This window comes from Diadema setosum, chromosome 22 (assembly GCF_964275005.1).
Source record: "Diadema setosum chromosome 22, eeDiaSeto1, whole genome shotgun sequence".
NCBI lineage: Eukaryota > Metazoa > Echinodermata > Echinoidea > Diadematoida > Diadematidae > Diadema > Diadema setosum.
In genome coordinates, this window is record NC_092706.1 from 13,924,779 (window position 1) to 13,937,655 (window position 12,877).

The following is a 12,877-nucleotide window of genomic DNA, read 5'->3' on the forward strand; positions in this document are numbered from 1 at the left end:
TTTTACATAGTACAAAATTGTGTTTATATGCGGATGATGCTTCAGTTTTTTGTAAAGACAGAAATATTAATGTTGTTTCTAGATTGTTGCAAAAGGAGTTTAAGAAGATATGCAAATGGGTGGAATTTAATGATTTAGAATTGAATGTTAAAAAATGTAAATGTATGTTGATTGGTACAAAACGGAGAGTCAATAATGCTGTTTTAGTTATCAAATATAATAAGGACATAATTGACCAAGTTCATGAATTCAAATATTTGGGTGTTGTATTGGATGAGTGTTTCACATGGAATAAACAAATTGAGAAGGTATATGTGAAGGTTTCTAAAATCATAGGGTATATCCGACAGTTAAGAAAGAACATTCCACGAAATATTTTAATTATGTTATATAATGCATTAATTTTGCCGCATATTGATTATGGTCTTGTAATCTGGGGCAGAAGTTCAAAGTGCAATATCAAGAAATTACAAAAATTGCAAAATAGGTATGCTCGTTTGGTTTTAAATGCTGATTTTTCAATATCCAGTACTACTCTTTTAAGACAATTAAACTGGCAAAAGATTATACAAAGGAGGCAATACCAAACGTATCTTATTATGTATAAATTGATCAATGATATGGTGCCAGTGTATTTAAAAGAAATAGTTGTTTTTCGTCATGTCAATTTGCGAACTCGATATGCACTCTCTTGCCCACTAAAAATCAATACACCCCGTACGGAATATTATAAGAGATCTTTGCATTATCAAGGGTCAAACCTTTGGAACGACTTACCTCGTTTTATGCAAGTTTTGTCATCTTTTTCTATATTTAAAAAGCAGAGTAGAATCTTATCTCTCAAGTTTTGTGATATTTTACGAGGAAGAACAGAGTGCAATACATATTATGTTTATTTCTATGACACCGGGAACTGAGATATCATTTGTTTTGTTGTTGTTGTTATAGTTGTTTGTTAACTCGCGTTATATTCTCTCGGTTTCTTTCATTCTTATTCATGTTGTATTTTTATCATACTATAATTTTGTAACACACCTTTTTTTCTATCTGGTTGATATGTTTACGTTTGTTTTGATTGATTGTAACGTTGTGCATTTGAATATATGTTTTGTATCTTTTTATTGTGCAGGGCCCATTGGTAGAGCAGTTTTTTTAACTGAAAGGGCTACCCTGTTGAAATAAAACGGAAATAAAATAAATAAATAAATAATACAATCATTATGCCATATAGATAAAAAGTAGTACATACAAAAGACTGACAAAATAAAGAAAGTAATTAAGATGAAATGAATTAATCAAAAGTTATTAACGTTTGTATACATTTGCTGTAAAACTAATGAAAAAAATAAAAAGCTAGTATAAAATTTCAACCAAAAAAAAATCCATTATAATCTTTAAACTTCAATTCCGATTCCGATTAAACTTGCGCCATTGTCTGTTTTTATATTTTGAACTTAACAAATTAATTCAATATTGCTGTATTTTACACAGCATCATTCGTGACATCATGTGACACGTTCTAGCACCAACAATCTTTGACATAGCATAGTTCTCTGAGGAGGTAATCCATGAGAAGAGGATATACCCCCCCCCCCCGACAGCGACCATCTCCCAATCATTATGAAAAATAGACATTTTGAGATTCCTTTAAAAAAAGAAGAAGAGATGCTTTCCGATCCACATACACTTAAGCAGTATGACTTTAATAAACTATTTTCTGTGATACGACTGACTATCCCGGAGAGCAAATAATCCAAAATACGCCTAGTTGCAATACGTTCCAGTTCAGAAATAAGTGTCGGCAGATTTCACGTGGGATGTAGTCATTGTAAACTTTAACAATATAGATTTGTTCTGCTCTTTAACTCCATAGCGCCTATCACCCTGTCGATTCTCGTTCTGGAACTATGGCAGGGCACGAATGGTTAAATGGTTTATTTCCATGTTCTGGTTGTCCGTTTCCAAGGTCTGGACTAGGTTTAGTAACATTCCCTAATTTGTCATATACGTAGAAAATTTGCACAAGAAAATAAGTGTTGATGTAATTCATAGGGTTCAGTGAAGAGGGAATACCAAGGGTATTCCACTTGAGTGCAGGATACGTCTACTTGAACTTTACCACCACGTGCATGATTGAGATCTATGCTCGTATGGGTTAGAAGATTGAGCCTACATTAACAGCCATTTCGACCTGACAGCCAGAAGACTTCAGACGCCCAAGTGAATAATATGAATCCCCCAATCCTTCTTTTCAAGGGGATTCCGCTTCCAGTCTTAATTTTAGGGCGCTCCCACAGCTGGTTCACTGCCCCTCCGTTAGCAGGCAAGGTCCTGTAAATCCGCGCTTTTCAACCTATCAGCCGCGAAGCGATGCCGGCCAAGAATGACATTAAAAAAAAAAAATTCATATGTGACCTAACTGGTTCTCATATATATATATATATATATATATATATATATGAGTCAACGTGGTTGTTGTTGTTATTGTTTTAAAGAAAAAAAGAAAGAAAGAAGAGAGAGAGAAAAAGGTTGAGATGCACGGATGTAAATAATTCTCCATAAACACACATAAATAACACTTGACTGTAAAAAAAAAAAACAACCCAAAACACATGAATACTTTTTATAAGGTTCCAATATACCAAGCCAACATCCTTTCATACGACTATCAGTTATGGGGCTTGAGCTAAACATTACTTACAGACGTGACATCTCAAGCTGCTTTGAAAGCGGCTAGTGTAATAGTCGTTCTACAATATTCTGTATAGATTGATCTTGAGCTCACAACACAGAGGATGAGTGGATGATGTCACACTATATGATTCCGAGACGCTGTATCCATGCTCCGAGAGACTGCAGGGAATCTTTCGGGAGGATACTTGGGCAAGAAGTATATCTTCTTCACTATCCCCTGGCTGATCGTCTGCGTTGTCTGGTAGGTGATCACCATACCACTGTCCTGGCGTACGCAGCCTCGCTGTCTTTGGACACGCCAACTCACCTTTGTGAGAAATTCGAAATAAAAAAAGGACACGCTGAGATGGAAAATAAACGTTTCAAAAAGCAACGAAAGTAACAATAATGATATTGCTATCGGATTATCAGAATACACTATAACTACTTGTCGGCTACTTAATGCATTTTTTTTGTCGTTTTTTTTTTTAAATCTCGTCTTTGTCATGACCTTACCTTTGTCATTATGGTGCTAAGGTCATAGAGGTGTGCCCCAGCGAGAAGTTCCTCGCACAACGCCTGAATGAACCAAGACCCGTTGACGTTATTCCTCAGTGCAACATAGCCTGAGATGGGTTAGTAGAGAATTGGAGAATGAATCTTTAAGACTTTCTCAATTTATGAGCGTGAAATACTGATTTATCTGGGATTTAAAAAAAAATAAACATTTCAATTGGTTTTTGTTTTGTTTTTTGTGTGTGAATAGACAATGTTTATTTGGCTTCCATTTGCTGAAATGTCACTTCGAGTATTTTCCAAGTCTTCTCGGAGGAGATTGTGTCACAACGTTCATTACCCCACAAGAACTACCAACAGAATCAGTGCAAGCAAATTATACAGCAGCGGAGGAAAAGAAAGCCGTTAATGTTACCAATGATACTATTATCACGATTATTGTTTACGTAATAATGACACAACGTAGGTATAGTTGTAATTTTGCCATGAGCACTCCTTTACCTTCGCAAGTCGCATGAGCGATGAACATGTGCGCATTGTCAGGAACATTGTCGAACTCGACAGGTTGAGGGCTCCCCGAACTCTGGCACGCCGCATAAGCACCGTCATCGACTCCCTTTCCCGATTCATCTCCAATGTCAACTGGGTTGAAAGAGCCGGTACCATTAGTACCCATTTCAGAGCGTGATTCCTGCTGTGCCGATTTATCAGTTGCACTCATCGTCACTTTATCTGGAGATAAAGCAAGTCATACATGTTTCTGTCATCTCACTAAAGTTGATGGCTCCATATCACCTATTAGTCCATGGGCCAAGAGCCGAAAAATGCGTTGTTGGTACCACCCGAGGTGGCAAAACCTTTTTTGTGTCATTTTGTTTGTCGGACAAAGATACGCTTATCAAGCTATGATAGCATTTCCAAATGAGTAGCTTAGTCATAATAAATGAATTTTTAACCAATTTGGTCTCGTTTTTATATCCCTATACTTCTGAATCGAAACTAACCGCTATACAAATACGAGCACTGCCTTCTGTATGTCCACAGGTGTTCTGTTGTAAACGCGGTGCGCTTAGTCTTCATTCAAGGCAGCGAAGGGAATATCCAAAGGGTTATGATGTCCACAGCTGTCACGCGGTGCGCTTAGTCTTTATCTAGAACAATATACCGTTATCATATCTAAAGTTGCTAATAAAAGGGATTATCTATACTGTTTTTATACCACCCTCTTAACAAATACATCAGTTTTAAACAAAAATCACTCTGTTCATTTACAACATTATTAATTATAATGTATTGTAGTGTACCGGTACATTGTTTTTGCATAATTTTTCATTGTTGGATGGAAATAAGGCGACATTGGCGTGGTATTAGCGTTTTCAACCCAGCGTTTTCACCGGAAAATGATAAATAATTGAAAAAGACGCTAAAATTCACGAGAAATTGCTTTGTTGTTGTTGTTGTTTTTAGATAAAGGGATATACACTGTATCATAAGCTTTGGATATTCCCTTCGCCGTCTTGAATATTAGACTAAGCGCTGCGGACATCATAACCCTTGGATATTCCCTTCGCTGCCTTAAATAAAGACCTGTGAACATACAGAAGACAGTGCTCTTCTTTGTATAGCGGTTGGTCTCGATTCAGAAGTACAGGGATATAACAACGAAACCAAATTGGTTTAAAATTCATTTACTATGACTAAGCTACTCATTTGGAAATGCTATCATAGCTTGATAAGCATATCTATGCCCGACAAACAAAATGACACCAAAAAGGTATTGCCACCTCAGATGGTACCAATATCTGGCCTGGCCCATGGACTATATTCTCATATTGCAAGGTTACGAAAGAAGAAATAAGTGAAAAATGCTATCATATTTTTGGCACTTTTTATGAATTCACAATAAGCAATCCAGCATACAAATTCAAGTAAAAAATCAATTAGTCTCCGACCCCCCCCCCGAATTTGACCAGATGGTAACTACCGACTCAATTTTATATGTCAGCGCGTGTGTGTTCGTACACTTACGACTGAAAAAAAAAAGATCTTGACTGATCCAGACCGCTTGCTACAGGCCACCACCATTCACACATTGAAAGCAGAAGTTCAATTACCTCCTCTGCAAGCTTGGAAGAAAATTATTTTGGGTTTTTCTCTTAAGTTTGGACAGTTCCTCCCGGAAAACGTCTCCTTGATTTCCTCCACAGTGATGACGCTTCCGTCCTTCCCACAAATCCCTTCGCTGTCTCCGTGACTCATGAATACGAGAACGGCCGATGTGTGAGATGGGCGAATCTTTGTCTTCAGTGAGGCGAGCGAGTCCCTGATCTCCTATCACACGAAATGGATTTCATAGTCCCAAGGCAGTTAACACAGTTTTACTCTTTAACCAAAACCATGCATACTTATAGTAGATAGTAGACGTTACCGAAGGAATGACAGTTGTTGGAGGTGGATCATGTATTACAATTCGTTAATCGGTAGTCGTGATATGTTTTGGGTTTAATATTAAGTTCGTTATTCCGAAGGTTTGTTATTCGGATGACTATTACATTATACGACAAGGGTGAGCATTTCCACACTAAAATGGTATCTTCTTGATTGAACATGAAGGTAGAACTAAGAGATAAGCAGAATGTACTGTTCATCTGGGTTTTTTTTTTTTCTATTTTAATATTACTGCCTTGAATAAAAAAAAAAAACTCTCAAGTATTGTTGTTATTTTGCAATATAACCAGCAATTTTACTGACTAATGTATTTTAGCCTGTGTTTTTTTTTTCTGCTGACAATGACTGACTTTTCGGAAAACAATCTTTACAATCATGACAATCTTACATTTGCTGTGAGGTCTTGGACTACCATGATCTTGTAGCCGATTTCTTGGAAGACGTGGGTTACATTTATTACGTCAACTTCTGATCCCCTCCTCTTTCGTCGGTCCACGAAGTTGTTGTTGTTAAGAATAAATGCCATACCTTTGTTCCTCAAATTCATCAAGTAATTCTAAGAGAAAACATGCATTTGAATTTATTCATAAATCCCTTTACCACAGTTAGAACATACACAAGCTCCGGTGAAGACAGAATGTAAGCCGCAAGAAAAATTGTATTACATTGTGCTTTCATAGCCTTTGATGGCAAATTATTTAATGACCCTCTTTACCATGTTAACGCAGTACGCCTAATCAATATCCCTGGCATGATACATGTATTATACATGGCCAGCGAAACCATGGGGGCCGTGGGGGCTCGCCCCCCCCCCCCCGCACACACACACTTTTTGTGCACCATACAAAGGAATACATATGGTGTCATCACTTTGGGGCTCCACACTTTTTTTTTTAAAACCCGGAAGTACGTAAGTGGCAATGAATAGAAATAAATAGAGATTTTGAAGTGTGAGCGTGGTAAGGTTAAGGTGTTTGTTTGTGTGTTTGTTTGTTTTTTTGGCTTGCTTGTCAGCTAAAGAAATCCGGAAATGGAGGATCTGTTATACATGTATGAGATATGACGAAAAAGAAAAAAAAAAAAAAAAAAAGATTAACTTGGAATTGTTATTCCTCATTTATACTGTTCCTCCTTTTTGGGAAAGGGTGCATGCGTTGAAAAAAAAAAATGATCTCGAATTGGAATCGAACCCGGGTTGTCTAGCGTGGAACGCCAATGTCTCAACCGCTCGACACGGTTCAGGCAGATCCAACCTCGATTACCCAGTGGACCTATTCTTCAACCCTTTATTTGCGTATTCTTTTGGGGGTAGAGAATTATGAATAATAGATGAGACGGTCGCTTCAAGCTTGACCTCTTAGTGAGATTAAAGTACCAGTGAGACATACAGCTTTGACTTCTCCTGAAAATAATTTGGATATGTGAGATATGACGAAAGAGAAAACGTTGCGCAGCTTTCTAATTATTATTCTTTTTACTGTTCCTCCGTTTTTGGAAAAGGCGCACGAGTTGAAAAAGAAAAAAAAAAATCGACTCCCGCCAACGTTTTAAAGTGCCAGAAAAAATTGAATGCCGGACCCTATCTAACGAAGTGCATTACATATTGTGTGTGTTTTTTCTTTCAGAAGCAAGTTCGCTGTCACACTCACGCACACACACACACACACACGAACAGTCCCATTCCCACAAACTTCCAATTTCATTTAAACATGAAAATTAACTTTTTATAACTTTCAATTAACATAATGCCTTGATACAAGTTTGGTGCATTAACATCACAGTTGTTTCTCCCAAATGATCCAGTCTGCATCAAAATGTTCTATGTAATGTGCGTGGTGTGTGTGTGTGTGTGTGTGTGTGTGTGTATGTTCCTCGTATGCTTGTTTGTGTATGTGTGCGAGCGTGTACATTTCTTTAGTGTGTGTGTGTGTGTGTGTGCGAGAGAGAGAGAGAGAGAGAGAGACTTCACTTCTGAAAAAACCCCACACATAATGCATTTTATTAAATATGTGACCCGCTACAACAAAAAGGTCCTAAAGTCGCGCACGGCCGAAGCCGTGAAAATCGAGTTTGAAGTCAGAGCATCATAATTGGTCAAAACTTACGATTTTCTGATCTTGACATATTATTGGAGTCTGACATGTCTTCTATCATCTGTCGAAATTTTGAAGCAAAATGATGAAAAGAAAGACCAAAAAATAGCGTTTTTCTGGGCCATGTTTTTGGCGTTTCAACCAAGCAGAAACCGGTTCGAAAATTTGGATTGAGCGCCACAGATAGGCTCCGCCCCTAACAACGACCGGAGTGATCTCATTGGTCAGTTTGCTGCTTGCCGCTAACCGAAGCGTGAAGCTCGCACACTGCCAAGTCGACTGGTGCGTGCGGGCGGGGTGCACTTTGCCCAGCCGCTTCTCCTGGCATCCTGGTCACTGATTGGTCGGTGAGGAGACCGCCGACGCTGTGCTTGAATGAGCATTTCGGGGGTTGCTAGGGTTTACCTTCTATTGTCCGGAGGTGAAAACTAACTTGCGTGTCCCTTGATCGCGATTGCGTCGCAAGGAAAACTTTTAGGGCGCTTTTCTCGAAACAGTGATTTCCCATACGTCTCGACATGCTCTCTTTTAAACATCGATATCTCCGCAGCCGGTTATTTTCATAAAATGTGTTATATATCAATTTAAAGCAGAAAGATCAGGGAATTTTGCCATGCAATTTTCAAATAATCGACCTCACCCGACTTTAGGATCATTTTGTTGTAGCGGGTCACATATGGTCCTACATTCAATTCGTTCTCTCGATTCTATTTATTGCCCTCTCACAATGCCTCCTGTTTATCCAGACGTGAACACATACCACACAAAAATGATGCCAAATACTCGGCTTACACACTCTATTGAACCATGAATGATAATCGTTTTAATGACTGGTTTTTAGAATGAATGACCATTTTCTCTTTTTTTTTTTTCTTCAGCTGTCAATTTTTTTTTTTCTGAGTTAAGTGCCGTAGATAAGGTCTCCTAACAACAAGTACTCTTTATACCTCTTTCGGGTCTAGCTGTTCGCTCGTTGGCTGTGCAGGAGTCATCTTCTGCGTGTAGGAACCGTCAGTATCTGGGAAAATTCCTGAAAATGTCAACAGAAAATGCTTCATAAGCAAGGCAATACATTCAACTGTAACATAACATTAAAAATTCTCTGCATTGTGACGAAAGGTGCACAATATTTGTATCTCTCCGTCTAGTTTAATGTATAAACAACGCTTACCTCATCCACTCCTCTAATTGTGATGCAGAAATGGTCTTTGGTAGATAAATGAATATATATATATATATATATATATATATATATATATATATATACATATATACTGTATATGTATAACAATGACTTTAAGAGATGGTCACTTCCTTTGAATATTTGCATTGATAAACAAACAATATTTCTGGTGCTACTTCCGGGTTTCATCTCATTTTTTAAATTTCTTTTGTTTTAACAACAAATAAAGAAGGGGCGCGCGCCCGGTGCGCCCTCTCTGGATCCGCCACTGCGTCCGGAGGTAAAGAGACCAATGGAAATTGGATAACCTGTAAGCTGTAATATACTTGCCCAAAAACACAGAAAGGTTTTTAGCTGTATTGGCGTCATGGGAATGATGGTATTGATTCGAAACAGAACAAGAGAGTGGTTTTGATGATTAGGAGCGAAACCACTGGTAAAGAAGATGAAATAAGATGCTGTATAAAACAAGAAATCCTGTAATGAATCTGGAGTATAAATATTAGTATACCGGCTTGACAGGAAAAAAATTATACGTTGGCATATGTATACGCTACATGGTCAAGGATGACAGAGTCATACACACGTCAACGAGGAGGATAAATAAATGGATAATTGAAAATATGTGCGTGACAGACACAAAGCTTGCTGCATTCATGACAGATATCATTAAGTATGTGATTCATAACACGACTTTTTCGTGATTTTTATATGACTTGTGATATACCAGTGCTTGCGATACAGAGAACTCTTCTCCTCGTCAGTACTTTGTAATTGGAGGGTAGAAAATCAACCGAATCGCTATTTCATCTAAAAATGTTCTGGAAATCTTTTGATATCAATACACACTATTTACCTCCAGAATCTTATCGACGGTCAATAAATTAGGGTGAAGACGGGTCAGTCTGCTGATGAACACCGTAGCAATGACAGCTGATGTTTCGGGAGGCAAATACTGTGTATTGAGACCAAAATCTTAACACCAATATCAGACTTTGTTATTTGTCGAGTTCTTTTTCCTTTTTGTGATCTAATCGACTGTAGTTGGACAGTCAAAAGCTGTAAAAGTAAACGTTTGATACTGTCATCTTGATTTCACTTTGAAAATAGAGCACAGGTAAAGTTATTAAGTTAGTTACTTTTTTTGGAACTAGCATTTTGATTTTGATAAGCATACTAACCAACATCTTCTAATGAGTGGGATTCATCCAGCGTTTCATCCAGAGGTTCGTATCTCTTGATATTGAAACATAAATGAAAATAAAAAGCGTTAAGAATATATAATTATCTTCGTTATTCATTGAACCACAAATGTTAATTCAGCCAGGAATGAATTATCGAGTGTTATGAAACAAATTAGAATTACTGATTTCAGAATTAAAGGGGCACTCGAGACGATTAACTTATATAATTTCACATTATGTACTACATGAATAGATAATGCTCTTTATAGGTTTGTTGAATTTATAATGGTCCTTCAGCAGATAATACTCAATACTCTAAAATGAAAAAAAAAACACTCAACATATTACACTGAAAAAGGACGATGACATAGGAGGCTCACATAATTATTCTATTAATGTAGCAATGTAACTCCATTACAATACCACTTAAAACTTCTTCTTCTCTATCTGTGTAGAATCTATGCATACTTTCTTCTTTTGTTCGGCTTCCATGAGCACCCACTCATGCATTCTTACATGAAGCTGCTATGTCATCCTTGTTTACTGTGTTTTGTTATGAATTTTGAAAACAATCCTGTTCCTTTATATCACAATCGCTATAGATTCAATTACCCTGAAGTCAGTGCAGCCAATTTATAGATGTTCAAATGCAACTGTCTGGAAAATCATCCTGCGTTCTCCTTTAAACATGTAGACACGGTATGTCATGTGCATTGAGTTTGAAATCTCTGCACCGTTGACGATATTGCAAAGAACTTGCATTTTGCTAGAAATGACAGTTTGTGATTTCTCCCTTTTGAAATTGAGCGAGTTTACTTGTGCAAAGTATGAATGCCCGGGGTAAATAGAATAATTTTTGATGTAACATTTTGATCTTTGAAATTTAATATCTGACACCTTTACCTCTGCCATATTGTTGTGAACCGACTCTTCTTCTCTTCGTCCTCCTTAAAGAGTTAATCTTATTCTACATTTTTTTTTTTAACACGAGCTTATGGACAGTATAACATCAACAATACCTTGTTACGTTTGCACTTCCGAATGAGACACATGACAACAGGAACCAACAATGAGAGCAGCAAAAAGTAAAGGAATGACGTATGAAAGGAATCTGAAATTGAAAAACAAAATGTCAAAACACCGTATGAAATATTTATTTCGTCAAAACGTTAATCCTTCAAACAAGATCTACGTAAACGTGCTTACACTACTGAACTGATATTTTGCAAATTCAAGACAGCACGATTTGTAGGTTTGAGCTCATGTAATACGACTGCAAACAGTGCTTTTAATAACTTTTAATTTTAGATTGCAGTTTTGCAATGCAAATGTTAGTAATCCCTGTGTATATTAGAATGTACCAATGAGGGAAATGTGCGATAAAGATTGATTTCTAATCATTTTGTAATCATAGGTAGGGATCGACTACCATATGACATGACAGTGGATGAAGATAAGTTTGTCCATGATTTTTTCTTTTGTTTTCTATTTCTGTAAAATAGTGTTGTAGTGACCTGTACGACCTCCAGTATGATAAGTCACTTTTGTAGCCATTTTTGATGCCGTTTTTCCTGCGGAAGTCGCTGTAGAATTATCGTGACTGATAGTCCGGTCCGATGTCATCACTGTAGTCATCGACGGTATAGGTTGGTACGATGTCGTTACTGTTGTCATTGACCGTGTCGACGGGCTCAGCGTCTCTGTTACTCTTTCACTGGTAACATCAGTGTCAGCTTCAATTGCACATACCAACAGCATGAAAGGAAAACCAGAGACATTTTTTTAATCATCCCGAACATTCAAGAAGGTATGCTTCTGGTAAAAATCACCTCACACGGTATAATATTTATCCAGATATTTCTACCCGTTTCGTTTTGAAAACTAGTCTTTCTTCCTTTCGTAATCTTTATCACTGAAGATGATTACGTAAGAAGTTAGCAACTCTTGACATGAGTTTCCTCCCCAAATGACTCAGAATTGCTTAAGGTTAACTTTTTAAAGAAATGACAAACGGCTTGGTCATTAACTCCTACCTTTGCAGGTGGGAAATGCATCTGACCAGGCTCCGTTCTCACAGCAAACTAGCTCCGTGTCTCCAGCAAGATCGGGCTCGGGAACGCTACACGAGAAAGTACACTTCTGGTCGCACTTCACAATATCCCCGGGGGCACATGAGCTTGCCATCAAGGCTGAATATGACTGGACTGTACACGGTTTAACTGCAGTGACATTAAAAGGCATAATGCGATATCTGGGCGTGGCTTGAACGTTGTCTGTCTAACGTTACCATTATTTAGCGATTATTTGATGAAAGTCGGTGTGAAGCGGTTAGTGTATTGCTTATTTTCCGTATTTCTTTGTTCTTTACCGAATTTTTTAAAAGACTTTGAATGTGTTTGCTGAGACATTAAAGGTTGTATGTGATTTAGATTCACGCCATAAACTTCAAATATTTCTTGAGTTGAGTCCCTCTTCTCCGCCCCAGACACACATGACGATGTAGGGCCTACCCTGGAAGACAACTGCAATGATGCAAATTATTTCTCGTTCATATGAAAGTGATCCAGTACTTTCACGACGTATAACCTCTCCGCTGGAAGACTATCAGAACTTCATCTCTTACTGCTAAATGGTCCTATGAGGTTTACCATACCGTTTCGATGTGAACCTTTGGGAGAAATATTTTGAGAGAAATGTAATATTTGTTTTGTTTGCATTGTGTCGGGAGGCAGAAAAAGAATAAAATAATAACCTAGAGTTGAGATATCTATAATCATTTT

The 12,877-nt window shown here is 37.6% G+C and overlaps 1 protein-coding gene across 1 annotated transcript; it reads right to left on the minus strand.

The window, feature by feature from the left end:
* Window positions 1-2,809: 2,809 nt before the first annotated feature.
* Window positions 2,810-12,281, minus strand: LOC140245155 (caspase-3-like). Its single transcript, XM_072324754.1, has 6 exons — window positions 12,131-12,281; window positions 8,678-8,760; window positions 5,304-5,520; window positions 3,691-3,921; window positions 3,190-3,299; window positions 2,810-3,001 (listed from the first exon to the last, which is right to left on the minus strand). Exons 1-6 carry the CDS (start codon window positions 12,279-12,281, stop codon window positions 2,810-2,812), a joined length of 984 nt encoding a protein of 327 aa, XP_072180855.1.
* Between the last annotated feature and the right edge of the window lie 596 nt (window positions 12,282-12,877).

What these genes read in the sequence shown, in the direction of transcription:
- LOC140245155 (XM_072324754.1), bottom strand. Translation starts at nt 12,281, where the DNA reads ATGGCAAGCTCATGTGCCCCCGGGGATATTGTGAAGTGCGACCAGAAG. An exon ending in TGCATTTCCCACCTGCAAAG is followed by an intron (nt 8,761 to 12,130) that starts GTAGGAGTTAAT and finishes TGACATTTTCAG; the next exon opens with GAATTTTCCCAGATACTGAC. An exon ending in CTTCCAAGCTTGCAGAGGAG is followed by an intron (nt 3,922 to 5,303) that starts GTAATTGAACTT and finishes CTTTATCTCCAG; the next exon opens with ATAAAGTGACGATGAGTGCA.